Below are 27,328 nucleotides of genomic sequence, written 5' to 3' on the forward strand. Positions count from 1 at the left end.
ACGTTGTATTGGGTGGTAAATACATAATTTTAAAATCTCGATCTTCGTGCAGCGAAACTTTATGGGCTTCACAATTATCTAACAATAGGATTACTTTTCCTGATAATTGTTTTACCTCCTGATATTGTTTTACAGATGGTTTGAAATGGTTTTCAAACCAATCTAAAAATAATGTTTTATCCATCTATGCATTTGTCTGCGATTTAAAAATTACAGGCAATGAAACTTCGTGTTTCAAAGCTCTTGGGTTTTTATATTTGTAAATTACAATGGGCGTAATCTTATGTGTGCCTAACGCATTTGCACACAAGCCAATTGTAATTCTATCTTTTTTCGTCTTATGTCCAGTAAGATTTTTTTCTTCTTCTTCAGCCAGTGTTTTCGTCGGAAGAGTCTTCCATACAAGTCCACTTTCGGCCATGTTGTAAACATTTTCCAAATTTACATTTTCCTCTTCTATTATTTTTTTAAAATTATTTACAAAAGCATCTGCTCCTTCTTGATCAGCATTACTTTTCTCTTCGTACATCTTCACTAAGCGTATGCCATGACGTTTTTTAAATTTTGCTAACCAGCCACTACTTACTTTAAATCGCGAACATGACAGCAAATTTTCTTTTAGTTCCGTCGCCTTTTTTAATATAACAGCATCGGTTATACGAACTCCAAGTGTTCTTCTTTGTACGAACCATGACAATAATTCTTTATCTATTTCGTCGTACTGTGGCTTTACTATTCTCTGTCGCTTAAGTTCGCGTTTACTTTTATCTGCAAACGCATTAATTTTTATAGTATTTTGTATAATGCGTTGGATTGTTCTGGTGTCAACGCCATATTTCTTTCCAATTTGTTTAGATGACAATCCCGTTTCTCGAAGTTCCTTCAAGACATCCAAGCGTTGCTGCATGTTTAATAATGAATATTTTTTGTTTGATGCCATAATATTAATAGCAAAGATATGTCTATGTAATTTAGAGTGTAAAGCGATTTAAAAAAAGATGACAATTACTAATAACGATATTAATTGTTACAATTTATGTATCACTAATTATTAATATCACTAATAATAATACGTAACACTAAAAATTGATATGAGGATAAAAAAAGATTTTATCTTATGTCGCGCCAGAGAGAGAGAGAGAGAGAGAGAGAGAGAGAGAGAGAGAGAGAGAGAGGTAGTTATTTACTCTAAGAATGTTTCGTTGCGGCTGACTCTGGAACCCCGAAAAGAAAACTCGAGTCTCCTCGTACACTCGAGACTGTATTTATGTTTATGCCCCAAAAGTCCGAGCATTGATACAATGAACAGTGATTTTTTTGTTCTCGATTGTTGCCGGGTTGGAATTTTAAGCATTCAATTTTAGAATCGAAATCGTAATTCATCGAGTCTCATGAACACATTGTAATGCTAGAATAAATATGATGACTTAACTTTTTTATTTCTAATTCTTTATACATGAAAATTTTGTTAGTATATTGGTCAGATTTTTCCAATTCAAATGATACCAAACACGACATGCTTTAGGCCATACTTATTCATTATACGTAGCAAGTAAGTTATTTTATTTGCGAAAAAAAGCATTGAAGAAACCGACATTAAAGGCAACGTCAAAGAAGATATGTATATTTTTCGAAAGAAAATATTAGTGGAGTTATGCTATTCAAACCTACGTTCGATGACAGTAGGAGAAGACATGATTCAGTTAGATGACGGTAGGAAAAGACATAGCTCGGTTAGACGACGGTAGGAAAAGACATGTCTTGGTTCGATGACAAAAACAAATCGATGTTAGAACCGTTTGAATGAATGATAGCAAAGTATTATACATATACACCGGCGCCTTTTCAGGTAATACGTTAGTATATGGTCGTCACTGCATGTAATATACACAACGTAAGAAAATATTGATTCCATTTAAGAATAATTTTATTCAAGTCAATATATGTACTCAACAAAAATGTTTACATTATTTATTTAAAGTTAATAAAATTATTGCAGTTATTATAGAAAATTAAATTGTGCTAAAATTTTAAATACAACGTACAATTGCGCAACATATATATATGCATAATCGAAGTAATTAAAATATTATAAGAATTAGAATAAAATTTTGCAATTTATATGTATATTAGTAATTATTAGAATAGTAGGAAGTATCTTGAATCTGTGTTGATGTTTTTTAGAATGGCTATAGTTGTATTTTATTTTTACAATTTCTTAAAAATACATATCATTTAAACGCGTTCATATGCATTACATAAAATTTATTTACATATACAACTGAAAACTTGTATTTAAGTGCTTTACAGTACTCTACAATTTATTTTTAGAATTTATTAAGTTTCTTTAGTCAACGACTACCCCATTGTTTATGCTCGTCGATCGTTGCGGAAGCACATAAATAGAAAATTTTCTATTTTTACATTGAATTCGTTATATATATATATAACGAATATATATATATATTATTAAATATGGTACAGACTGCTATTATTACAAGTATTAACAATTTTGGTAGTATCTACAAGATTTAAGGTTTTGATAAGTTACTAAATATAGATCTAACTATTATTACATGATCTGAAACGTAGAATCACCGTAAGTGCATCTAAAAAATAATTCAATTTGTAATATAATAACGAAATTGTAGTTATGTAAGACTTTGTTTTGGTAATTTATACAAAAATTAACAATTATTACAGGCGGTATTGTCCCAAATTACAAAGGGATAAATTTGTTTAATACATAGTGCTATGCTTCTATTAACTAATTCAAAGAGAATTGTACCACATAATTCTCCGAACGTATATGTTGGTAAAAGACAATCTGTTTCACGAATTGTACAGATATTTTGAAAAGTGGTAAATGGTAAACTTTAAAAATTCTTCAAAATATAATCAGGCAGTGTAATAGGTATGCCTGCGAAGTGATGATACCATTATCCTTCCCGTACATTTTGTACCATTTGTAAATATTATATAAAGACAAGTATTGCGAGACTAGGTTATATAAAATGCAATTATAACCATTTATGTGTAATATTCCTTGAATTATATGTATTAGATTAGGACCAATCATCAGTTCATCATAACGTATAGAGAATATACATCAATGTGTGTGACAAATGCCGTACCAGCGTGTAATTCAAAGTTTTTTGGATTCAACAAATTAATAAATTATTAATTTAATATTATGTATATGTATACAGATGCTGCATTACAAACCGTATTTGTACAATTTGAATCGCAAGAAGCTGATCACAAATGTCTCTGATGGGTTTATCAATTAAACTTTATACAAAATTAATGTTGATGCTAAAGAAGTCTATCTTGTCCAAAAATACTTTTCATTCGAGTAGAAACATTACCACGAGCTGTACTTTTCTTCTTTAGTTCTATAAATGAATGTCAGAAATTTGATAGCCGAAGTGATAATCGAATAATCATATCTCCCCTTCCCAAATTGTCCCCTTTATTACAAGCGAAGGAAAATTGGGGAGAATTTACCGTATACCGCTGAATCTGTTTTAATATAAGCTGTAAAATGTTTACTTGAATCATTTGGCATTCTTAAATCCATTAGAGACAAGTGGTTCGCTTCACGCAAATCACTTTGCACAGAGGAACCAACAATATCCTTATTCATGGCACATTACATTCATTCCTACATACTCGTGTCGATGAATAATTTGCTGAGTCCATTACCTCTCCCATTCTTTTTTGCTAGTAAGGCCACCGTTTAGCCACTTGTGAAGTAATAACTAAATTCAGAGAATCGTGAACGTTCGTTATGACGTTATTACAATAAAAAATGCAAAAAATGCTTTCCTATGGAAATCGTATGTTTTTCGAAGATTCGAAAAAGTGCTTGAGGAATAGTACGTGGAAATTCTTGAAAACAAAGACTTAGTACAATCACCAAAACCTTACAATCCAGTTGTAAATCATGTTTGGCCGCGTATTGTTATTAATGACACCGTTCTATATATGACATCTTCATCAGTTCTATATATGACACGCTCGTGTTAAAATCTTCATCTACAAATTACAGACTTTCATTATTAAATACATATTAATGTGACACGTTGTATACGTAGTACCATTTAAGTAAGAACATTGTAATCGGTTAAACAAATAAAAAGAAGTATTTGTCGAATCTCACACTTATCCATGACAACTCTTCTAAAATATATCGAATCTTAATCTGTACATATCTGTAGGTGTTGGATCAGCGTGCGCGATCGTTTACAAAACTCTTAAACATTAATTGGTGGTTTCCAATTGTTTGAGGATTTGATGTGTGATCAATTTAGTAGCCTCAGTCGCGTTAGGAATTAGAAATTTGTCCATGTCCGAGATGACCATGTCATTGTACTGCGTTGTACCGTATTTGAATGTGATCAAATCCGAGTTTCGTTTTCTAGAAGTAATCTTAACAATACTCGTCAACGGACGCTTGACAATTACGTGCGCTGCACCTTTTCGTTCTGGTATTTCCCGGAGTACAATAAGGTGAGTGTCAGTAACCAAAAGTATACTGAAAAGAAAACATGCGTGAAACGTTAACAGAAAAATTGTTACACATTACGCCTAGCCGCGGTTCAATACGTTTCTTAGTTTGTTAAAACATTCACCTATCACAGAGATCTCTATTCACTTTCACTTCTTGGCATTTAAAGGAATGTAGCAATTTTGGATCCTTCATCCATTGTTGAATGGAGACTACTTCAACGGGTTCTTCGCTTTCGTGATTAGTCATTACCATATCTGCAATACCATAATTTTGTTATTCTTGCAGATTAGGACAATCTTAGTAGAAAAAACGACACTCACCCAATTCCTGGTCGTCATCTATGCTAAATACAGGGGCGGTCTTTTTTTGCCGTTTAGTATACTCTGGATCTTTACCATTCCTACTTTCCACATTGTTATGAACACTTGCTGATGGATTCACGATATAATCGAATAACTTTCCCTTCACTTTCTTTATCTTCCCGAAAAAGTAGGAATTGTTATTCTTCACCTTGGCAGGACTCGTTTCGTTAGAATTCGTATCGGACATGTTAGCGCTACATACTAAACAATACTGCGAATTATGGTCAACGAGACTAGAAACGACTTCATCGCCAAAGTACTCATGTATGGCTGAAACGGAATAATATAACATAGCAGAATTAAATTTCCTCCAGCATTCTTGAATAGTGTAATTACTCTTTCCTTACCTTGATATCCTGATGTGACCATGCTGACGTATTGTGTATGTTTCTGCAAGAAGGATGCGACTACCATGTGCGTATAGCGATCCTCTTCTTGCCTGCCACTTCCCAAAAAGCAAAGATGTTCGCCACCAGCTTGCGATCCAACAGCTAGTGCTTGCCGTTGTGCCTGCAACAATCCTTGCACCGCTGTGGCGAATGCAGCTGGCTCTTGTAACATCTGAAATGCAATCCTTGGATTTTAATAAAATCTTAATACACAAAGAAATAGTAAAGAGATCGTACCAAATTACAATCTAAGTGAAATGCTGTCGGCAGATGTCCTGCATTGTATTGCTCGGCAGGTCTGCAATCCACTAGGAAAAATCTGACTGACTCAACAGATGTGTTAGGTACGGACGGACTTTCAATAGAGTTCTCGACTAATTCTTGAGCGGACACAGGCAAGCACAACGCATGTGATATATATTTCCCATCGAAACCCTCACCAAACAAAACAGGATACAAATCCTGCTTGAACGAGGCTGGTGTTTTCATCGCGTAGTATTGCGCCAGCGAGCAAAAGTCTGTCACATCTTCTGCTTCTAGAGCACAAGGCATAGCAGCTATTGCATCTATAATACTTTGCTTTTCGTTGTCTTTCATACTTAAAATTTGCTCCCTACACAGAACAGTAAACTAAATATTATGACAGTATTTGAATGTTAAGTAACATCTGCATTTACAAGTTTTGCAAACCTTACCTAGCATTTATCACCATAATAAGTGAAAGAAATAACATAAAGAATGGATCAGCTTGCATGAAATATAGATCCCACATTGTACAAACAGCTGGTAATGAACACACACCAGCAAATAAAGTAGTTACCCATCCTTTTGTGTATTGATCTGGAGACACTCTTTTTGTGTCTAAGAAAGAACATAATTCTGGTTCATGATAAAGCAAAAGCAATCTTAATACAGAACTATAGATTTCACCTCTGAAAATACATAAATAGAGTAGTTGCATTCATTATTATTTTAAGGCTAATTGTTTTATCAGATACTGTACCTAGGAATATAAATATCTATTATTGTCACAAATAAATTATACGTTGAGCTCCGAGGAAGTTTTAAAGCTATTAAAGGACCCAACAGTTCCAGCCATCCATTACCTCTCTTATACTGTTTCCCTTTGCTTTTGCAATAAAATGTTACAATGGACTCTAAATCAGAAACAACTGATACTTTGTCCTCATCATCATTTCCTAACTTTGCTGCAATAAAAAAAAAAAAAATACATTACAATTAAAGAACCTATCTGTTGGGTATTTTAATGACAAAGCAGGTTTACATCTTTATCTACATTGTATCAACATTACTCAACACAATATGTATAATATCTCAGAATAGTCTAAAACATTTGATTTGGAAAGATGTGTGTCCATAAGATAAGGCTGATCCAATTCAACATACGATAAGAACCATATCTACATCTTTATAAGTTCTGTTCGGCTGAATTATAAAATCCTAACTTACCAACCAGTTGCTGACAATCATCACGAATCAAATTTTGTTCCGGTAAATCAAAAACTTCATTGAAATGACTTAATTGATTGCCTCGATCAGTCACATCCAAACAAGCTTGCCATACGTCTGGCCTTAGATTTGTAGGAACTGCTTGCCCCTTGCAAATTGCATATATATCAGATGCTGATGGTGCCACCGTATCTAACAATGCTGCTTCCAGCTCTAAAACCCTGAAGTATTATAATTTAATATATGTGACAAATTTATTGAATCTAATGTATAGGTCTGATAATTACATTGTAACTTCTATATAAAATCCATGTACGAGAATTAACTGAATAATTACATATACATAAAACAAACTGAATAGAGTAACAATTAGATTTTACATTAATTCCATGCTATTTTTAATCAACTAAAACGATACTTCGTAAAATAGATAAAACGTAGAAATTACGCATAGTAATATGTAGATTTGATTATTTTTAGTTCTTTAATGCTTTCAAATATTCACGGAAAGTTGACAGTGAAACTACTGTATTGTATAACGTCAAATCTGTGCTATAAGAACCATGTCAATTTGTTAAAATAATGCAATAATTGTTTAAACTGCAAGTAGAATGGGAAAATAGAGTAGTAGCATTTTAAAAATACAACAAAACTTTTCGAATTAGCTCACCAGGTGTTTTCATCTTCTTGTAGTGCCATTTTGGTGAACGTCACACTCTTATCGAGATGTGTATCAAATAACGAATGTTACATGTAAGTTACGATTTTCTGTAGCAAAACGAATTTTCCAAATTACTTAGCATTCTTCGAAGAATATCGTCGTTCTCATGACATTTCTCGTAGCACGCATTCACTTCGAAGTTCGTTGATCTATAGATATGGCCTGAGACAAAACTCTGTTCCTGTTGACAGACCGTTGCCATCTTTTTAGAGAAAGTTTCGTGCATGCGCGAAAAGAACGCGCGAATATCAGACGGCTAGACCATATATTTCATTAACACTTCCGTGTCAATGGAATCGATAAACGCATTCGTACTAAATAAATAACATTAAGTGAAATTATTGAACGCTAATCGGTTGAGTGATACCGAAATCCTCAGGGCCGCGGAAACTCTGTATTCTAAAAATACCGTGGATAAAATTATCTGCTTAGAAAAATACAACTATTTATAAACAACCTATTACAACTCGCGAGAAGTATTTAATCAAATAAATTGAACGGTATAGTAATATAGAACCAAAGTATTTAAAAACTTGAACAGGAATTCATTTTACTGTATGAATCATTATTACTTATCAAAATAAGAGAATATAGAAGATATTATTTCATTTGACAGCGTGCAAATAAACTAATGCACGATTATTTCTAAATAACATCTTGCGAATAACATAATATATCATTTACATTTATTTAAATTTTTATTTTCAAAATATATTATTTGAATAACGTTGAAACCTGATTAAGTCACAGAGTAATGCGCACAATGCCCAATGCGCATGCGTTGTATGTAAGTTCCGCGGGTATAGAGTTTTAAATTTTTAAATTCAAATACGCATGTGCCTTTACAAAATTTGTACGCTACGAACGTACCTTTAGAATCACAACAATTTCGATTTAATATATATACAAAATGAGTATATAATTCGTCTCAAACCTGTAAGAACATTCATTCAAATAAAAATAACAATCTGCTAAAAATACTTCATACGAGCGTCAAAAACTTCAAGATCAAAGGTTTTGACAAGAGTTTCGCCTCTGTTATAATTTTGTTTCCAACGTCGCACTTACTTATATTCACATATATAAACATATGCAGGAGATGAGCACGAATATGATCGTAGCCGTGATGGTAGGCACCACGAATTGTATACGTGACACGTGACCGCCGACGCCGATAAACGTGATAAGCGCTAACTCACACGACGGTGGAAATTCGTACTAAACTTGTTCACTTGATCGGAGGATGTCAAAGACGTTCACCCTGTTCATCGACGAGTGTAACCGTGATGTGATCTTTCTTCTCATCGCATGATCGTTCGACTTCATGTTGGTTCCTACTGGTTGTTTTCGTGTCGGATTGATTCCGAGGAAAAACGTGAGAGAAAAGTAACTTGTCACGCCGACGAACATTAAAGAACTTATAGAAAAATGACGGGTGCAAGTAGCGCGGGCAACGTGACCGGCGGTCTGTTACCAAGATGGCAACTTGCCCTAGCCGTTGGTGCCCCGGTTGCTCTGGGTCTCGGCTATATGTATTATAGGAACAGTAACAAGCCCTCGTCCAAATCGAACCGACGTAAACCGAGAGGCAGCTCGCAGAAAAATGGCACGCCAGCCACCGACAAACAAATCTCGATTGACGCCGACTATCCACCGAAAAGTACCAACGAGGCACCTGAGGTTAGAAATACTTTTGTCATAATTATACATCTTGTTCTATTGTTTGTGCTACACACTCTTATACTAGCTGAACGTATTGTATTGCAGACACCATTAGAAAGAGCTCGGAGATTTAAGGTAGAAGGAAATCATTACTTTAAGATAGGAAAATATGATGAGGCAATTGTCCAATACAATAATGCAATTCAAACATGTCCAAATGAGAATACCGAAGATCTTGCTACATTTTACCAGAACAGGGCAGCAGCGTATGATCAACTGGTAACAATATCATCACATCTTTTAAAATTTATGATTTATGAGTAATTTACCATGAAATGTTGTAATAACATTACCTGTCATTTTATTTAAATGTTACTATTACTGTTACCAATTCATATACATCACAGAAAAAATACACTGCTGTAAAAGCAGATTGTACAAAGGCCTTGGAATTGAAACCAAGATATACAAAAGCCTTATTCCGTAGAGCAAGGGTAATGGAACGCTACAATGATTTAGAAGCAGCTCTAGAAGATGTCACAGCTACCTGTATCTTAGAAAATTTTTCCAATCAAATGACATTGGACATGGCAAACAGGGTTTTAAAACAATTAGGTATGTCTATAAAAGAAAATGCAAACCTGTTGGTACAAATATTAATTGTAAGCTTTTCTTTCACAGGTAAACAACATGTTATGGAACATATGGCAAACAAAAAATATGTTATGCCTAGCAAACGGATAATACAAAATTATATGAACTATTATCATAGTGATCCTGTTTTTACATTGCTCAAAAATAGTGACAATAGTGATTTATCACTGTATGTAGTTCAGTTATTAAAGAATTATTATTAGTTATCATTATTATTGCATGCATAATCTCTGTCCAATGTTTAGGGGTTTTGCAAAGATTTTGGAACATATGAAAAATGAGCAATATGATGATATAATACCACTATGTACTGAAGCACTCGAAAATAGTGAATCAGATATATTACCACACAAAACAGAAGTGTTACTTTTAAGGGCCACATTTTATCTGTTGCTATTACGATTCGAAAGCGCCAGAGAAGATTTTGTTGCTATTATAGAAGACGAGAACGTTCCAAAAAATATAAAAGTGAATGCCTTAGTAAAACGAGCTACTTTGTACATGCATTTAGAAGATCTAGACAAATGTTTTGAGGATTTTGAATCAGCCATAAAACTTGATCCTGACTATGGTGATATTTATTTGCATAAAGCACAGGTATTATTGATTTTCGCTAAGTCTATGACAAATCTGTTTTCTAAAGACAAGAAATTTTTATAAATCATCACGTGGTTACAGGCAAATTTAATTATGGAAAATATAGTTGAAGCTAAAGAAGACTATGAGAAAGTTGTGGAGCTCTATCCCGATTTTCCAATAGCATTTGTGCATAAATGTATTGTGGACTATCACTACGGTATACTTACCAGAGATGGAGAAATGTCAGAAGAAGCCTTAAAAACTTTCGAGATTGCTATCGAAAAATTCCCAGATTTTGCCGAATGTTATTTCTTATACGCTCAGGTATAAATTCATCTCTTATTGCAGAGTATTTAAACATTGCAGTAACTGTAAATGTAATGTACTATTCTTCCACGAATGTAGTTATTGTCAGAAATGCAAAACTATCAAAAAGCAGATTTATATTTAGATAAAGCACTCGAGAAAGATCCAGACAATGCTTCAGCGTATGTACGAAAAGGTTTGTTACAATTAAAGTGGAATGGAGATGTTAGTAAGGCCATTGAATATATTAAACAAGCATTGGAATTAGATAATAAATGTGAACTTGCGTATGAGACTCTAGCAACGATTGAAGCTCAAAGGTGGGTTGATATCGTAATGTACAGTGTATATGTTAATCGTGAATTAATACATTCTTCTATTATTTATCTATAAAATTTTGATTGTTTCATAGAGGAAATCTGGAAACATCACTCAAATTAATCGATGAAGCTGTGGAACTGGCTCGTACAACCAAAGAGCTCACAAACATTTTCAATCTACGAGATTCCGTGAAAACGCAACTCGCGCTAAAAGATAAACTAGGGTTAGATCTAATAATGAATACACTGTTAAACGTTTCATAAGCTTTCACAGTGTCGTTAGTATTGAATCTGAAAACTCTAAATAAGTGAAAATATACATGGTTACCAGACCTAAAGATTAAAACTTTACCATGTATGATAAGAGCCACAAATGTAATTTTATGAAAAATTGGAAAGACATGTTGTAATGTTATAGAAATTGTTCTCACAGTTACAAACATACGAGTATGTATTTATCGCTTAATTGATACATCATATTACCTCTTCTGGAGGAGGCAATTGTGGCACACATTACCGACTGATTATTGCCGTTAATCAAGCATTTCAACAATTTCCGTAGGTAAATTCGTTTTAATCCAATTTCAAAGTATTCTATTTTACGTAATCTTTTTTGTTATTGTTCGCAAATATCACAATTGTAAAATTTCTGTGTACATTATCCGTTATTTGTCTGTGTTGTGAACTCTCGTGTTAAATATATTTAAATAATATAAGGATGCTTACAATTCTTTGCAATATTTAGGAAAGTATGCACATTATGTAAGTTTTATGCGTATATAACGCTAATGCCAAGAGAAAGAGTTTTTAAAACAACTTCAGTAATTTACTTATAATTTGTAATAGTTTATTGATAATTGTAACTGTGAGTCTGATATTGTATTTTATAAAACTATGTAAAGTTCATGCAAGCGTATACATACATACATACACGTATTTATATACATATAAACATCAATGTTATTATTGTATTATTTTTTAAATGATATAAATTTTATTTTCTTATATTACAATTTTATTTCCGCTATACTACGGTATTTATTACTAATGGCCAACATTACTTAAAAACTGAAAAGGAACATATTTACTTTTCCTGAGATAAAGTACAGTAATATTTACATTTGTTTATGCTCATTTATGAAACGTATAATTATATAAATGACAGATACAAACCCTGAAAGTACATGTACATTTAAAACTTCTTGTACAAGAGTAAATCCGTACAAAAACATCATTTCATTGAGAAATGATAATGTAATTATACAGAATGCTGTATATGCCTTGATTTCTAACATGTTCTTCTTCACACGTCGTAGAAGATCGAAGCGAGAGGATATCTTATAACAAATGCTAATAAACTACTAAAAACCTGCAATATTAATATTCTTTTAATAATATACGATTTATAAGATTGTCAATATTGAGCCTTACCTGAATTAATAGTAAAATCATTGTAAGAGTAGACTCCTTAAGTGGGCCAACTTTGATTAATACAAAGTTGATTAAAGTGAAGTTGTTACAAGTAACAATAGCTCTTTTATCTTCTTTCCATTTCACTAAATGTAGTTTCGTAAATATCCACATTACGATTTTACCTAAAGATTAATTTTTTAATTACAGTAAATACAAAATACATTAAAATAATTCTGTTTTCATACCAATAAAACCAATCTCATTTTTGTTGAATACAGTATTGCTAGGCTCCAACTTATCTATCTCTTTATTGTATCTGTGAACAAATGTAAAGCTGTAAAGAATCTTTCTTTTCTGTATTAATGAAGAAGCTATTGATTGAAAAACATACTTTGGTAATCTATGTCTAGGGCACGGTATAAAATGGAACAATTGTGGCACACTGTACAGAAAATTAATAATTTGTGGAATGAAAAACAACAAAGTTGTTTTGCTGAAGTGCCCAATAATGCCGACAACGGCAAACGTCATTCCTGACAAGTAACAAAAAGTGTCCCCTACGAATACTTCTGCCGGGCACCTTAAAGAAAGACAAACGTGATTTCACGTTATTGTAAATATTTTAGAATCTATACCTGTGTAAAGTCTTTAGCCTACTTCGAACATAGTGATCCTTAATAAAAATGACTAATCTTATCACACTAAAATTGTAATTGATTCAATTGCTTGCAACATAGATAATTAGACAGATGAGAAATCATTTAAAATAACAATAATAATAAATAAAACGAAGCCTATCACGTGGCCCTTTTGATACCACTTTGTTCGAAACGCGTTTTGATAACATTTTATTCGAAATGTTTTTTTAGTATAATGGGTATGAGTTATGAGTCACGACGATTCGAGGTGGTCACGTCAAGTGACTCACCCTGTAGATGCTCATAATGAATGAGTTAGCGAGGTTTTCAGACGCATGCGCTTTGAGAGATGTCGCGATCGCGCTTGTCGACGGGATTCGACGAAAGAAGTTGCGTGGGAGAGCATTCGGGCGTGGTTTTTCAACTGGTCGCGCTCCCGTTGGAAGGAGGAGGTACGACAAGGTAGATTTGAGTAGAACGGCGGGACCTCTTCAAACGAGAGACTCACTGCCCTGAACTGCGAAAATTATGTCGTTCAAATCGCACCGACGTAAACCGAGGGGCAGCTCGCAGAAAAATGGCACGCCAGCCACCGACAAACAAATCTCGATTGACGCCGACTATCCACCGAAAAGTACCAACGAGGTACCTGAGGTTAGAAATACTTTTGTCATAATTATACATCTTGTTCTATTGTTTGTGCTACACACTCTTATACTAGCTGAACGTATTGTATTGCAGACACCATTAGAAAGAGCTCGGAGATTTAAGGTAGAAGGAAATCATTACTTTAAGATAGGAAAATATGATGAGGCAATTGTCCAATACAATAATGCAATTCAAACATGTCCAAATGAGAATACCGAAGATCTTGCTACATTTTACCAGAACAGGGCAGCAGCGTATGATCAACTGGTAACAATATCATCACATTTTTTAAAATTTATGATTTATGAGTAATTTATCATGAAATATTGTAATAACATTACCTGTTATTTTATTTAAATTGCTTCTATGTGTTTTCATATGTCCAAGTCTGTTACCAATTCATATGCATTACAGAAAAATACACTGCTGTAAAAGCAGATTGTATAAAGGCCTTGGAATTGAAACCAAGATGTACGTCATATACCAAGATATATGTCACAGCTACCTGTATTTTACAACATTTTTCCAATTAAATGACATTGGACATGGCAAACAGGGTTTTAAAACAATTAGGTATGTCTATAAAAGAAAATGCAAACCTATTGGTACAAATATTAATTGTAAACTTTTCTTTCACAGGTAAACAACATGCTATGGAACATATGGCAAACAAAAAATATGTTATGCCTAGCAAACGGATGATACAAAATTATATGAACTATTATCATAGTGATCCTGTTTTTACATTGCTCAAAAATAGTGACAATAGTGATATATCACTGTATGTAGTTCAGTTATTAAAGAATTATTATTAGTTATCATTATTATTGCATGCATAATCTCTGTCCAATGTTTAGGGGTTTTGCAAAGATTTTGGAACATATGAAAAATGAGCAATATGATGATATAATACCACTATGTACTGAAGCACTCGAAAATAGTGAATCAGATATATTACCACACAAAACAGAAGTGTTACTTTTTAAGGGCCACATTTTATTTGTTGCTATTACGATTCGAAAGCGCCAGAGATTTTATTGCTATTATAGAAGACGAGAAAGTTCCAAAAAATATAAAAGTGAATGCCTTAGTAAAACGAGCTACTTTTTACATGCATTTAGAAGATCTAGACAAATGTTTTGCAGATTTTGAATCAGCCATAAAACTTGATTCTGACTATGGTGATATTTATTTGCACAAAGCACAGGTATTATTGATTTTCGCTAAGTCTATAACAAATCTGTTTTCTAAAGACAAGAAATTTATATAAATCATCACGTGGTTACAGGCAAATTTAATTATGGAAAAAATAGTTGAAGCTAAAGAAGACTACGAGAAAGTTGTGGAGCTCAATCCCGATTTTCCAATAGCGTTTGTGCATAAATGTATTGTGGACTATCACTACGGTATACTTACGAGAGATGGAGAAATGTCAGAAAAAGCCTTAAAAACTTTCGAGATTGCTATTGAAAAATTCCCAGATTTTGCCGATTGTTATTTCTCATACGCTAAGGTATAAATTCATCTCTTATTGCAGAGTATTTAAACATTGCAGTAACTGTAAATGTAATATACTATTCTTCCACAAATGTAGTTATTGTCAGAAATGCAAAACTATCAAAAAGCAGATTTATATTTAGATAAAGCACTCGAGAAAGATCCAAACAATGCTTCAGCGTATGTACGAAAAAGTTTATTAGAATTAAAGTGGAATGGAGATTTTAGTAAGGCCATTGAATATATTAAACAAGCATTGAAATTAGATAATAAATGTGAACTTGCGTATGAGACTCTAGCAACGATTGAAGCTCAAAGGTGGGTTGATATCGTAATGTACAGTGTATATGTTAATCGTGAATTAATACTTTCTTCTATTATTTATCTATAAAATTTTGATTGTTTCATAGAAGAAATCTGAAAACAGCGCTTAAATTAATCGATGAAGTTGTGGAACTGGCTCGTACAACCAAGGAGCTCACAAACATTTTCAATCTACGAGATTCCGTGAAAACGCAACTCGCGCTAAAAGATAAACTAGGCTTAGATCTAATAATGAATACATTGTTAAACGTTTCATAAGCTTTCACAGTGTCGTTAGTATTGAATCTGAAAACTTTAAATAAGTGAAAATATACATGGTTACCAGACCTAAAGATTAAAGCTTTACCATGTATGATAAGAGCCACAAATGTAATTTTATGAAAAATTGAAAAGACATGTTGTAATGTTATAGAAATTGTTCTCACAGTTACAGACATACGAGTATGTATTTATCGCTTAATTGATATATCTTATTACCTCTTCTGGAGGAGGCAATTGTGGCACATATTACCGACTGATTATTGCCGTTACTCAAGCCAATTTTTCAACAATATCTGTAAGTAAATTCGTTTCAGTCCAATTCCAAAATATTCCATTTTACGTAATCTTTTTTGTTATTGCTCGCAAATATCACAATTGTAAAATTTCTGAGTACATTATCCATTATTTGTCTGTGTTGTGAACTCTCGTGTTAAATATATTTAAATAATATAAGGATGCTTAGAATTCCTTGCAATATTTAGGAACGTATGCACATTATGTAAGTTTTATGCGTATATAACGCTAATGCCAACAGAAAGAGTTTTTAAAACAACTTCAGTAATTTACTTATAATTTATAATAGTTTATTGATAATTGTAACTGTGAGTTTGATATTGTATTTTATAAAACTATGTAAAGTTCATGCAAGCGTATACATACATACATACACGTATTTATATACATATAAACATCAATGTTATTATTGTATTATTTATTAAATGATATAAATTTTATTTTCTTATATTACAATTTTATTTCCGCTATACTACGGTATTTATTACTATTGGCCAACATTACTTAAAAACTGAAAAGGAACATATTCACTTTTCCTGAGAAAAAGTACAGTAATATTTACATTTGTTTATGCTGATTTATGAAATGTATAATTATATAAATGACAGATACAAACCCTGAAAGTACATGTACATTTAAAACTTCTTGTACAAGAGTAAATCCGTACAAAAACATCATTTCATTGAGAAATGATAATGTAATTATACAGAATGCTGTATATGCCTTGATTTCTAACATGTTCTTCTTCACACGTCGTAGAAGATCGAAGCGAGAGGATATCTTATAACAAATGCTAATAAACTACTAAAAACCTGCAATATTAATATTCTTTTAATAATATACGATTTATAAGATTGTCAATATTGAGCCTTACCTGAATTAATAGTAAAATCATTGTAAGAGTAGACTCCTTAAGTGGGCCAACTTTGATTAATATAAAGTTGATTAAAGTGAAGTTGTTACAAGTAACAATAGCTCTTTTATCTTCTTTCCATTTCACTAAATATAGTTTCGTAAATATCCACATTACGATTTTACCTAAAGATTAATTTTTTAATTACAGTAAATACAAAATACATTAAAATAATTCTGTTTTCATACCAATAAAACCAATCTCATTTTTATTGAATACAGTATTGCTAGGCTCCAACTTATCTATCTCTTTATTGAATCTGTGAACAAATGTAAAGCTGTAAAGAATCTTTCTTTTCTTTATTAATGAAGAAGCTATTGATTGAAAAACATACTTTGGTAATCTATGTCTAGGGCACGGTATAAAATGGAACAATTGTGGCACACTGTACAGAAAATTAATAATTTGTGGAATGAAAAACAACAAAGTTGTTTTGCTAAAGTGCCCAATAATGCCGACAACGGCAAACGTCATTCCTGACAAGTAACAAAAAGTGTCCCCTACGAATACTTCTGCCGGGCACCTTAAAGAAAGACAAACGTGATTTCACGTTATTGTAAATATTTTAGAATCTATACCTGTAAAGTCTTTAGCCTACTTCGAACATAATGATCCTTAATAAAAATGACTAATCTTATCACACTAAAATTGTAATTGATTCAATTGCTTGCAACATAGGTAATTAGACAGATGAGAAATCATTTAAAATAACAATAATAATAAATAAAACGAAGCCTATCACGTGGCCCTTTTGATACCACTTTGTTCGAAACGCGTTTTGATATCATTTTATTCGAAATGTTTTTTTAGTATAATGGGTATGAGTTATGAGTCACGACGATTCGAGGTGGTCACGTCAAGTGACTCACCCTGTAGATGCTCATAATGAATGAGTTAGCGAGGTTTTTAGACGCATGCGCTTTGAGAGATGTCGCGATCGCGCTTGTCGACGGGATTCGACGAAAGAAGTTGCGTGGGAGAGCATTCGGGCGTGGTTTTTCAACTGCTGCGCTCCCGTTGGAAGGAGGAGGCTCGACAAGGTAGATTTGGGTAGAACGGCGGGACCTCTTGAAACGAAAGACTCGCCGCCCTGGACTCCGAAAATTATGTGGCGTTATGAGAAAACCGATTCAACGATCAGAAGAACGTCGCAGATTGGCTAAAATACATTGTACAGAGTTGTTAACGTGCGATCGGAGCCATTTAAGAATTAAATGGCACGTCGGGGAGCGGTGACGTCACGGTTTAAACGTCACGAACCAAAGGTATTCACCTCGTCGTTATCCTTCAGGCTATATTGTGAGTTTCTACACGAATTATGCGATCCTTGCATTCGCGACAGTGTTGAATACCAAAACTTTCAAATAATATGAAAAAGAATATATTTCACAGTCACGTGAACTTGTCTAATTTTCACGTTGCGAATATGGTTCCAACAATGTAAAGATTTATAATAATTCATATCTTTTGTTTCTCGTATTTGTAAAATTTCTGTAAATGTATTGTCAGGGTTATTGAAATACTTTCTTTTTTCTTTTCAGACAAGTACATCGACTACACACATGCTTCCAACTAGATTCCTTTGGTAACAGAGATTTTCGAGTCAAAAAAAAGATCTCATGGTACAGAAGATGCACAACTGACAAATTTGAACAAGGAAGGTAGTGAAATGCAGCCCCGCCTAGATGGGAAACTGGCCTTGCTTTACACATTGTTAGTCTTGCAAGTTCTTATTGTTATGATTTATGTTGCCACTACTCCGCCTTCTGAACTAACGGTGTCAACAACGCATACTTCTGTTACATTTGTGAAATTCGATGAGCCACAGGTGAGATTCAACATATTCTACTATTAGTTATAAATAGCAGTTTACTTCTGGCAGAAATTTTTTGAAGATTTATAGAATTCATTATTTATTGCATCATAATTTTGTAATTTATGTTATTTGAAGGCTGCTCTATACTAGGCCATTAAACCAATAAATAATTGTCACTAAAAAAAAATACAAATGACTTTTAAGCTTTGGAAGAACATTCTCTTAAACTTTTTAGTACATGTATGTATACGAAACTTTTACAGGAAGCTCATGTGCAACAGACCAATCATAAAAAGTTTCCAATCTATCAGACAATCAATGGGGAGGTCATGCTTCAAGATGTCAAGACTTACACTCTGTTCGATGTATACAATCATACAGTTTGTTGGAAATATGGAGTGGATAATCAGAAGATGAAAAGTAGTGAAGACTTTCAAAAATGTATTTGCACTCAAGGGTGGCATGGTTCGGATTGTGGCCAGCCAGAAGTCGTCTGGAGAGCGATTATGGCATCGAAGCAAAACGTTAAGCTAAAACACCGTAGAACAGCTAGACGTATCATTCATACGTTTTTTTTGAACAAATACAATTCGGCGGTCGCGGAGGTGATAGTAGAAGAATTATACAACGTAGTAGATCTTTTTGTAATCTGTGATTTCAGTAACGCGGAGGATAATTTTCACCATAAGCTACTCAAAGGATTATTGCAGCAGGAACAGAAGAAAATTTTATATATTAATATAGCGTCGAAGGTACACAAGCCGCTAAGGGTAGTATCCAAATACATTTGGGAGAAAATAAAGACTGTAGTACGAAATTTAAGAGACGACGATATTTATGTAACGACTGAATCAGAACAAGTACTAAACTCTAGGGCATTAATGTTCCTCAAGGTATACAACGGTTGGCCTCAACCGATCGGTTTTAGATTAAGATGGTCAGTTTACGGATTCTTCTGGCAACACCCACTTAAAACAACGATAACGGTTGGCGCGTGCACGATCGGATTGATGCGGGAAGCTTACCAATCCAATCCCATCATGCTGCAACAACTGGAAGGAGACTTGAGCGAGAGAGATAGTCTAGGCCTAGTAATAGGAGACTTGAATCATTATGGAGGATGGTATTGTTATTTGTGCCAGGCACCAGCGAACATTATAACTAGCCTGCATAACAAAGTGAAATCCAATGAGATTCAATTAGAAAAAACTATCGATGTGCCATTCATCGAGGACCTAATAGGAAGTGGCTTGTGGTTAGATGGAAAAACTAATCTCCTAAGAGTCTCTAAATCACGGGACCTCTATTTTGCGCCTGAAACAATTCTTAATAATACATGGAAATATGACTGGCTAGTAGAAAATTTTTATGCTAAATTAGACTATTACTGACATACTGGTCGCACCCGACTGTGATATTAACTCATACTCAATACTCAGTGTAAACTATATGATACTGTACTGAATTTATATACTGAAGTAATATGTTGATTATGAATTATAAATATTAAATGATTTATACATATAAGTTATACAGAAATAAAAAATCTGGAATTGTCTTTTTTTAATTTAATCCTTCATATTTCAAAATTTCATGAATTTAATATTTTATAACTTGAATGATTTATGAACAATGCCAACATCGATGCATTAATTAACCTATCTTATATACAACTTACCAATTAAATTTTAGTAAACCCAACGATGTAGCTGTATATGGAAGCATGAAATACAATGAGAACTGGTGTGCTTTCCAAAGATCTCCCGACAACTCGATGATATTAAAAATGAGTATGCTTATTGAGATCACCAGGCTTTGTCCAACTTCTAAACCATTTATGCCAGCTAATATGTTTATGGCATTTGTACAGAACACTGCTAGCATTCCCATATATAAATAGTAAAGTATCCATAAGTCCACTGAGAAACCGAACCAAGACCTTAAGGGTTTGGGCACAATGATTAGTGTGGAATTAAAATTTATGTAATAGACCATTAAAAGTGGCAATGAAGCAATGGTTGGCAATAACAGTTTATGGCGCCAACGAAGGTCCAGAACGTCATCAGCAAAACCCAAAAGTAGCATACAACAAATTGAAAGTAGAGCAGCCAAAAATTCCATGAACTGTAATTGAAATTTGTGCAGGAAAATGTTTGTAAATTACTTGGTAAATATGATCATTTCCAAAGTTTTGAAAATTTTTATTTTTCCATACCTCATTATGGGGAAAGTTTACGTCACTAAATATATAATCTGTAAATGGTACAGGGATAAACAGAAATAGCGTTATAAGAAACAGACACCCACTAACAACACCCAACGCCTCCGGCCTATAAAAGAATGTTTAATGAACAAATTACCTGTGTCCATAGAAGAAAATAGTATCACATGTAAACATCATGCGTCATCAAAATTTGACTTACACTTTTTTACCGGTACTTTTGTTCATGTCAATCCCGTATAGGTTAGCTTTGATAAACATATTTTTTATCCGCGGTATTAAGCGTACAGTCAAAAGATACGCGACACAGGACATCGCGAAATTAATTAATAAAGGGAAACAAAGTTTCCAAACATCGTCACTATGCTTCATGTCAGAAAATTTTGGAAAAAACGATCCGAAAAACACAGCAGAACATATGTACAAAATAGCCGATCAACGTGGTTGACAAACAGATACAGTAAATTTTCCTCCATAACGTCGCGTATCTTGAGACCTTCTTAGCGTCGTGTTTTTATCCCCACTATCTTATAACACATTCAAATTCACGAAAATCATTAGTCACGAGAGCAGAGAGAAGATAACATTCGCTGCTCCCTAACATCTCGCTCAATTTTCTTAATTGCGCGATATTATGTAGAAAAGGTTGTCTTATCATTTATGCGTTACTTTTTGAATCAAGCATACCTAGCACGATTGTAGCGACACATACCTAATTTAATCTAAGAAAAAAAATCATCACCTGGCAGATGTATCCTTTCGCAAATCAAAATATATTACGCGCGCTAATAGTTGTGGTCACGATACAGTAGCACGAGCACGAATCAGCTCCAAAACTATTCGGTTACTAACCTGCGAAATTTTAATAGAAAATTACAGATTCTCAACGAGAAAATTCGTGTGTGTACATATTTTATTTTTTGTTGAATTCATCTGGTCATAAGTATTTGATTTTGGACAGAATTTATCCGTACCCTAATTTAAATTATTACACTGGATTACACATTTTGTGCGCATAATAGTTCCTTGAATTGCACCAGACACTAGGACGGTGAAAAGTTTTAACAGTTTTTTCTTGATTTTGTTGTTTCCATGTAATGTCGTTTAAAACAATCCATTTACATATTTATTAGTTAAGTGAATGGGGATTATTCTTAATAATATGAATAAGGTAATATCATTTTGTCATTACGAAATAATTGTTAATCGTATATTTTCCAGTTTGCACTTTTCCACTTCGATATCCGCATTATAAAACTCATTTTTGCTTTAATTACATATTTGTATTTCTATGATTGTCACCAGTATATCAAAGTTTATTTGACATGTTGTATAACCTATAAGTTACAAACAAATTTCTTTTTCCTCAAATTGAAAAATATTTGATATCACAAATTTTAACGATTGAATTTTAATTGTGTTGTAATGCAGTAATCATAAGTACATTTCTGGTATTTTCATGGTATATTGTATTTTTTAGTATTAGCAGACTATAGCCAGCTGTGGTATATTTTTTGTGCTGTCAATTGATTAACTGGAATTAATGGATAATGAAAAGCAAAAGGATGAGATCATTGCATTGGAAAGTATTTACAATGAAGAAGAATTTTCTCATCATGAGGAGAATGGTCATCACCAATGTAGTTTCAAGATATTCATAAATCTCTTGGATGACTACTACATAACTTATAAAGATAATAGACATATGGAAGAATCTCTGCAAAAGATTAATATATCTCATTTACCACCTTTGACGCTACACGTTATTCTACCAGAAGATTATCCTTCTATATCACCACCAATAGTTACTTTATATTCATCTTGGTTGTGTTCTGAATCATTAGCTGAATTATGTAAAAAATTAGATCAGCTCTGGGAGGAGAATAAGGGACAAGAGATTCTATTTACATGGGTAGGCTTTCTACATGATGAAAGTTTAGAATTTTTAAATATGCAAGAGCATATCGATATGAGCAATGCTTACACATACTACCAAGAGACATTAGAAAAAGCACAGAATGTTCAAAAGAATAAAGTAATAGACACCATGGAAAATGAGCACACAGTTGACAGTGCAAAGAACAAGGTGAAAGCAGAAGTTACTGTTCAATATTGGAGCAAAAAAAATTACATGCATAAGGGCTACGACAAAAGAGCTTTAAACTCTCCAATTGGAAGGAATCCTATTCAAGCATTAATCGATTATAACGACAAACGCAATCACATCGAATTTGAGAAGAATTTCTATGCTTGTAAGATATGTTTTTTGGACAAAATGGGAAAACACTGTACGAAATTTTTACCATGCGGTCACGTGTTTTGTAAAGATTGTATAACTGGCTATTTAGAAGCAAGGATTAAAGATGGAAACGTGCAAAACATTTGTTGTCCCGAAGAAAAATGTACCTCTGAAGCAACACCTGCACAAGTAATCTTTTTTCTTCATCTTTCACAAATTAAATTACTTTATGTGGTATTAAGGAAATTTTGAAATTTTTAGATTAAAGGTATGTTAAGTTCAGAGATGTTCGCAAAGTACGATTCTATGCTATTGAACAGCACATTGGATACTATGATGGACATAATATATTGTCCACGACGGAGTTGTCAGTATCCAGTTAGTCGCGAACCGGACGAGCAAATGGCAAATTGTCCAGTGTGCCGATACGCATTTTGTATTTTCTGTAAAATGGTCTATCATGGTATAGAACCATGTAAAATTTATTCAGGTATGTTCTGATCAAGATTTCAAAGACACTTATGTTTTTATTATCGTCACGCAGGTCATGACATCGTATAATGTATATTATTGTAGCACAAAAGCGTCAGTTAGTGACTGAGTATCAAGAGGCCTCCAATGAGCGTAAACTTAAAATGGAACAACGTTATGGGAAGAAGCAGCTCCAAGTATTAGTAGAGAACACAATGTCTGAGAACTGGATCCAAGGCAACAGTCAAAGATGTCCCAAATGCAATGTTCATATCGAGGTACAGTAATTTGCGCATGTTTGCCGAGTTGAAGATCATCATTTATGGTATATTTAATATATTCATATTTGTAGAAATCGCAAGGCTGCAATAAGATGTCTTGTTGGCGTTGCAACACGTACTTCTGTTGGTTGTGTAGCACCATACTTGATCGTTCATCGCCATACGAGCATTTTCGTAATTCTGATTCCAAATGCTTCAATATGTTATACCATGGAACAATAGACGACGACGACGACGACGAGGACATAGATATAGACAATGATTTCATTCAGTTCGTTTTTGATTTATTTAGATGAAGATGAGTACGAAATAATTATATAATAATTAATAATCCGTTTTTGAATGCTACATGTATATTTATCAAAATCATTGTATAAAATATACAATTGAATTATAAAGCGTTATTTTATAAACTGCTTTCTCACATTATAATAATAAACTGTTACACAAATCTTCTGTACCATACCAAATATTTTTGTGAAGATAAATGATAGATTAATAATTTATAGCAGGACAATAATGGAAGTTTTGAATAAAGGATTGGTATTGTTTCTATTGAAAGATAAGTGTTGCTGATAGAAATCAGATTCTTTATTGCAAAAAAAAACTCATTATATCAAAATGCCATCTTAGTATTCTTCGGCACCTTCCCCTTCACCTTCTGCGGAGTCCATACCAACTTCCTCGTAGTCTTTCTCGAGAGCCGCAAGATCTTCTCGGGCTTCAGAGAATTCTCCTTCTTCCATACCTTCTCCGACGTACCAGTGGACAAAGGCTCGCTTGGCGTACATCAAATCGAATTTGTGGTCAAGACGGGCCCAAGCTTCGGCGATAGCAGTAGTGTTGGACAACATGCAGACGGCTCGTTGTACCTTGGCAAGATCGCCACCAGGTACTACGGTCGGAGGTTGGTAATTAATGCCAACTTTGAATCCAGTGGGGCACCAATCAACAAACTGAATGGTACGCTTAGTCTTGATGGTGGCGATAGCCGCGTTCACGTCCTTGGGCACGACATCACCTCTGTATAACATGCAGCAAGCCATGTATTTGCCGTGACGTGGGTCGCATTTAACCATCTGGTTTGCAGGCTCGAAGCAGGCGTTAGTAATCTCTGATACAGAGAGTTGCTCGTGATACGCCTTCTCCGCGGAGATGACTGGCGCATAAGTTACCAACGGGAAATGAATTCTAGGATAAGGTACCAAATTCGTCTGGAATTCCGTCAAATCCACGTTCAGAGCGCCGTCAAATCGCAGGGAAGCGGTAATAGAGGATACAATTTGGCCGATCAGTCTATTCAAGTTCGTGTAAGTGGGTCTCTCGATGTCCAAGTTACGACGGCAGATGTCGTAAATGGCTTCGTTGTCGACCATAAATGCGCAATCGGAATGTTCAAGAGTGGTATGTGTTGTGAGAATAGAATTGTATGGCTCGACAACAGCTGTGGAGACTTGAGGAGCAGGGTAGATAGCGAATTCCAGCTTGGATTTCTTGCCATAGTCTACAGAGAGACGCTCCATCAGGAGTGATGTGAATCCAGAGCCAGTACCACCACCGAAGGAGTGGAATATCAGGAATCCTTGGAGACCAGTACATTGATCAGACAATTTACGGATACGGTCCAACACGAGATCGACGATTTCTTTTCCAATCGTGTAGTGACCACGAGCGTAATTGTTGGCTGCATCTTCCTTGCCAGTGATTAACTGCTCTGGATGGAACAATTGACGGTACGTACCAGTACGTACTTCGTCTAAAAAATGAAAAATTTCATTAGAATCCGCAAATTTGATATATACGTGTTAGTATTGCACAAACTTTAAATTTCAGATTTTATAGATATTTAAAAAATTGATTTCAGTAGTTCTGAATGATATTTACCAACTACTGTAGGTTCCAAGTCAATGAAAACTGCTCTGGGCACGTGTTTTCCTGCACCAGTCTCACTGAAGAAGGTATTGAAACTATCATCACCTCCCCCAATAGTTTTGTCAGATGGCATCTGGCCATCAGGCTGGATGCCGTGTTCCAGACAATACAATTCCCAACAGGCATTACCGATCTGGACTCCAGCTTGTCCAACATGAACCGAGATACACTCACGCTGAAAAATCACAAAAAATATTAGAATACTATAAAATTTTAGATCTATCTCATGATAAATACGATGCAAAATTTTCAGCAAAATAAAAAATTTAATTATCACTGTATTTTTGTAACAATCTACACTTTGGAAAAGGTGGTACAATATTTTTTTTTTTAAATATTTGACATTATAAATCTACAAGTTAATATAAATAAAAATTTAAACAATATATTTAACACGTTCTGTGCCATGTGTAACATCGATGGTACATGCTTACAAGTTTATTTAATGCGCTAAAAAAATAGTTTATAACAAAGTTAGGACTGAAAAATTAATTTTCATAATAATATCTAATATTTATAACAAAGAAACAAATAATAATAATTACATATAATATATAAAGTTTTAGTAAAATATCAAATGGACAGAATGAAGAGTTGAGTAAAAACAGTTCGGTATAAAATGTGTTAATATTGTTCGAAATCGTAATATTAAAAGATAAAAAAGGAAAATAATAGCGCAGAGTAGTTATTACGGAACTTGAAGCGGAAAGCCGGCCGGTGTTTGACCGTTATACAAGATGGCTACCCACCCTTGGCAACAGGGCAACGCCTATTCAAAAATTACTTAAAATATCGATGTTTAAAATATGAGAGAAAAGAGCTCACCATTTTGTAACAGGTAAAGATTCAAAATTCTGCAAAAACGGAGTAAAAACAGTCGTCAGACTTCGATAGTTAGCTAAAGCAAGCAATGGAACTTCCGCTAACACCTTTGTCCAGAATCCTATGAACGAATGTAACGCCGGTCGCTGGAACGGCTATTTATACCCTCGGTGAGCGGCTTCGTCAGCGTGCTCTGATTGGTCGTCGATGACCTCATTCTCTTCTCTCATTGGCGTTCCTTCGACCGCAGTACCCACGAACGCCAGAACACACGAACCTTTTACGGAAAATATAGTCCCAGTAATAACGATATAATCAATTGTTTCATTGACTTTCGCGGCAACATATTCATTCATTAGCTCGGAAGAAGCTAATGAACAAACTTAATAAACGTTTCATTGTGCCAGCTTGACACAGAACAAGGAGAAATCGGCTAGTTTTATGGATGAAAATGCAACAGTATGGGCGACGGTTTCTTCCATATTTGGATCGTGCATTTTGATTGGTGACTCATGTAATTCGTGTCTCCGTTCCATAACGGTTGATACGTTACATTACAGCAACGTTTTACTTACAACAATC

At 33.9% G+C, this 27,328-nt stretch overlaps 7 protein-coding genes and 1 pseudogene across 16 annotated transcripts; 4 read left to right on the plus strand and 4 right to left on the minus strand.

Annotated features, from left to right (window-relative positions):
- Positions 1 to 2,170: 2,170 nt before the first annotated feature.
- On the minus strand, positions 2,171 to 7,681 carry TBC1D23 (TBC1 domain family member 23). Its single transcript, XM_076520933.1, has 9 exons — positions 7,405 to 7,681; positions 6,735 to 6,955; positions 6,268 to 6,472; positions 5,960 to 6,196; positions 5,502 to 5,877; positions 5,223 to 5,436; positions 4,834 to 5,145; positions 4,635 to 4,767; positions 2,171 to 4,537 (listed from the first exon to the last, which is right to left on the minus strand). Exons 1-9 carry the CDS (start codon positions 7,431 to 7,433, stop codon positions 4,264 to 4,266), a joined length of 2,001 nt encoding a protein of 666 aa, XP_076377048.1. The 5' UTR covers positions 7,434 to 7,681; the 3' UTR covers positions 2,171 to 4,263.
- Positions 7,682 to 8,673: 992 nt separating this feature from the next.
- On the plus strand, positions 8,674 to 11,983 carry Tom70 (translocase of outer membrane 70). The gene is made up of 8 exons (XM_076520935.1): positions 8,674 to 9,135; positions 9,223 to 9,396; positions 9,525 to 9,732; positions 9,799 to 9,940; positions 10,017 to 10,368; positions 10,450 to 10,674; positions 10,756 to 10,976; positions 11,069 to 11,983. The coding sequence occupies exons 1-8, from the start codon at positions 8,884 to 8,886 to the stop codon at positions 11,238 to 11,240; spliced, it is 1,746 nt and encodes a 581-aa protein (XP_076377050.1). The 5' UTR covers positions 8,674 to 8,883; the 3' UTR covers positions 11,241 to 11,983.
- Positions 11,984 to 12,037: 54 nt separating this feature from the next.
- On the minus strand, positions 12,038 to 14,140 carry LOC117218520 (UDP-N-acetylglucosamine--dolichyl-phosphate N-acetylglucosaminephosphotransferase-like). Of its 4 annotated transcripts, none has more exons than XM_076520942.1 (5): positions 14,017 to 14,140; positions 12,781 to 12,969; positions 12,635 to 12,705; positions 12,408 to 12,571; positions 12,038 to 12,345 (listed from the first exon to the last, which is right to left on the minus strand). In XM_076520942.1, the coding sequence occupies exons 2-5, from the start codon at positions 12,918 to 12,920 to the stop codon at positions 12,280 to 12,282; spliced, it is 441 nt and encodes a 146-aa protein (XP_076377057.1). In that variant the 5' UTR covers positions 12,921 to 12,969; positions 14,017 to 14,140; the 3' UTR covers positions 12,038 to 12,279. The 4 variants fall into 4 exon arrangements, with proteins under 4 accessions (XP_076377057.1, XP_033322878.2, XP_033322875.2 ...); XM_033466987.2 differs by having other exon boundaries at positions 12,038 to 12,361; XM_033466984.2 differs by lacking the exon at positions 14,017 to 14,140 and adding an exon at positions 13,047 to 13,554.
- On the plus strand, positions 14,112 to 16,869 carry LOC117218517 (mitochondrial import receptor subunit TOM70-like; annotated as a pseudogene). The gene is made up of 6 exons (XR_013033140.1): positions 14,112 to 14,248; positions 14,315 to 14,456; positions 14,533 to 14,882; positions 14,964 to 15,188; positions 15,270 to 15,490; positions 15,583 to 16,869. The product of XR_013033140.1 is annotated as a mitochondrial import receptor subunit TOM70-like (transcript).
- Positions 16,455 to 21,583, minus strand: LOC117218518 (UDP-N-acetylglucosamine--dolichyl-phosphate N-acetylglucosaminephosphotransferase-like). 3 transcript variants are annotated; one of them, XR_004489782.2, is made up of 8 exons: positions 21,204 to 21,583; positions 20,996 to 21,110; positions 20,459 to 20,904; positions 17,299 to 17,487; positions 17,153 to 17,223; positions 16,926 to 17,089; positions 16,668 to 16,863; positions 16,455 to 16,587 (listed from the first exon to the last, which is right to left on the minus strand). XR_004489782.2 is itself a non-coding variant. In XM_076520938.1 (7 exons), the coding sequence occupies exons 1-7, from the start codon at positions 21,371 to 21,373 to the stop codon at positions 16,798 to 16,800; spliced, it is 1,221 nt and encodes a 406-aa protein (XP_076377053.1). In that variant the 5' UTR covers positions 21,374 to 21,583; the 3' UTR covers positions 16,455 to 16,797. The 3 variants fall into 3 exon arrangements, 2 of the variants coding, with proteins under 2 accessions (XP_076377053.1, XP_033322865.2); XM_076520938.1 differs by having other exon boundaries at positions 16,455 to 16,863; XM_033466974.2 differs by having other exon boundaries at positions 16,455 to 16,879.
- Mgat3 (beta-1,4-mannosyl-glycoprotein 4-beta-N-acetylglucosaminyltransferase) lies at positions 17,545 to 20,347 on the plus strand. Of its 3 annotated transcripts, none has more exons than XM_033466960.2 (3): positions 17,545 to 18,263; positions 18,506 to 18,792; positions 19,044 to 20,347. In XM_033466960.2, exons 2-3 carry the CDS (start codon positions 18,634 to 18,636, stop codon positions 20,169 to 20,171), a joined length of 1,287 nt encoding a protein of 428 aa, XP_033322851.1. In that variant the 5' UTR covers positions 17,545 to 18,263; positions 18,506 to 18,633; the 3' UTR covers positions 20,172 to 20,347. The 3 variants fall into 3 exon arrangements, with proteins under 3 accessions (XP_033322851.1, XP_033322852.1, XP_033322853.1); XM_033466961.2 differs by having other exon boundaries at positions 17,545 to 18,229; XM_033466962.2 differs by lacking the exon at positions 17,545 to 18,263 and adding an exon at positions 18,270 to 18,404.
- Positions 21,584 to 21,755: 172 nt separating the features above from the next.
- Positions 21,756 to 24,390, plus strand: LOC117218512 (E3 ubiquitin-protein ligase RNF14). Of its 2 annotated transcripts, none has more exons than XM_076520936.1 (5): positions 21,756 to 21,901; positions 22,482 to 23,429; positions 23,502 to 23,730; positions 23,817 to 23,989; positions 24,064 to 24,390. In XM_076520936.1, exons 2-5 carry the CDS (start codon positions 22,545 to 22,547, stop codon positions 24,286 to 24,288), a joined length of 1,512 nt encoding a protein of 503 aa, XP_076377051.1. In that variant the 5' UTR covers positions 21,756 to 21,901; positions 22,482 to 22,544; the 3' UTR covers positions 24,289 to 24,390. The 2 variants fall into 2 exon arrangements, with proteins under 2 accessions (XP_076377051.1, XP_033322847.2); XM_033466956.2 differs by having other exon boundaries at positions 21,792 to 22,172.
- A 171-nt stretch (positions 24,391 to 24,561) lies between these two features.
- On the minus strand, positions 24,562 to 26,910 carry LOC117218513 (tubulin alpha-1 chain). Its single transcript, XM_076520937.1, has 3 exons — positions 26,750 to 26,910; positions 25,877 to 26,099; positions 24,562 to 25,748 (listed from the first exon to the last, which is right to left on the minus strand). The coding sequence occupies exons 1-3, from the start codon at positions 26,750 to 26,752 to the stop codon at positions 24,622 to 24,624; spliced, it is 1,353 nt and encodes a 450-aa protein (XP_076377052.1). The 5' UTR covers positions 26,753 to 26,910; the 3' UTR covers positions 24,562 to 24,621.
- Between the last annotated feature and the right edge of the window lie 418 nt (positions 26,911 to 27,328).

Source organism: Megalopta genalis, chromosome 4 (assembly GCF_051020955.1).
Source record: "Megalopta genalis isolate 19385.01 chromosome 4, iyMegGena1_principal, whole genome shotgun sequence".
Classification (NCBI taxonomy): Eukaryota; Metazoa; Arthropoda; class Insecta; order Hymenoptera; family Halictidae; genus Megalopta; species Megalopta genalis.

Bases quoted from the DNA above. Each gene is read 5' to 3' on its own strand.
- Mgat3 (XM_033466960.2), top strand. From the start codon at position 18,634: ATGCAGCCCCGCCTAGATGGGAAACTGGCCTTGCTTTACACATTGTTA. The intron at 18,793-19,043 runs GTGAGATTCAAC...AAACTTTTACAG, and splicing joins TGAAATTCGATGAGCCACAG to GAAGCTCATGTGCAACAGAC.
- LOC117218513 (XM_076520937.1), bottom strand. The intron at 25,749-25,876 runs GTAAATATCATT...TTCATTTTTTAG, and splicing joins CTTGGAACCTACAGTAGTTG to ACGAAGTACGTACTGGTACG.
- TBC1D23 (XM_076520933.1), bottom strand. From the start codon at position 7,433: ATGGCACTACAAGAAGATGAAAACACCTG. The intron at 6,956-7,404 runs GTGAGCTAATTC...ATAATACTTCAG, and splicing joins CAAGAAGATGAAAACACCTG to GGTTTTAGAGCTGGAAGCAG. The intron at 5,437-5,501 runs GTACGATCTCTT...ATTGCATTTCAG, and splicing joins TTCACTTAGATTGTAATTTG to ATGTTACAAGAGCCAGCTGC.
- LOC117218520 (XM_076520942.1), bottom strand. From the start codon at position 12,920: ATGACGTTTGCCGTTGTCGGCATTATTGGGCACTTCAGCAAAACAACT. The intron at 12,572-12,634 runs GTATGAAAACAG...ATTAATCTTTAG, and splicing joins AAATGAGATTGGTTTTATTG to GTAAAATCGTAATGTGGATA. The intron at 12,346-12,407 runs GTAAGGCTCAAT...TTAATATTGCAG, and splicing joins TGATTTTACTATTAATTCAG to GTTTTTAGTAGTTTATTAGC.
- Tom70 (XM_076520935.1), top strand. From the start codon at position 8,884: ATGACGGGTGCAAGTAGCGCGGGCAACGTGACCGGCGGTCTGTTACCA. The intron at 9,397-9,524 runs GTAACAATATCA...TATACATCACAG, and splicing joins CAGCAGCGTATGATCAACTG to AAAAAATACACTGCTGTAAA. The intron at 10,369-10,449 runs GTATTATTGATT...ACGTGGTTACAG, and splicing joins TTTATTTGCATAAAGCACAG to GCAAATTTAATTATGGAAAA.
- LOC117218512 (XM_076520936.1), top strand. From the start codon at position 22,545: ATGGATAATGAAAAGCAAAAGGATGAGATCATTGCATTGGAAAGTATT. The intron at 23,430-23,501 runs GTAATCTTTTTT...TGAAATTTTTAG, and splicing joins CTGAAGCAACACCTGCACAA to ATTAAAGGTATGTTAAGTTC. The intron at 23,990-24,063 runs GTACAGTAATTT...TCATATTTGTAG, and splicing joins AATGCAATGTTCATATCGAG to AAATCGCAAGGCTGCAATAA.
- LOC117218518 (XM_076520938.1), bottom strand. From the start codon at position 21,373: ATGAAGCATAGTGACGATGTTTGGAAACTTTGTTTCCCTTTATTAATT. The intron at 21,111-21,203 runs GTAAGTCAAATT...ATTCTTTTATAG, and splicing joins AAAAGTACCGGTAAAAAAGT to GCCGGAGGCGTTGGGTGTTG. The intron at 16,864-16,925 runs GTAAGGCTCAAT...TTAATATTGCAG, and splicing joins TGATTTTACTATTAATTCAG to GTTTTTAGTAGTTTATTAGC.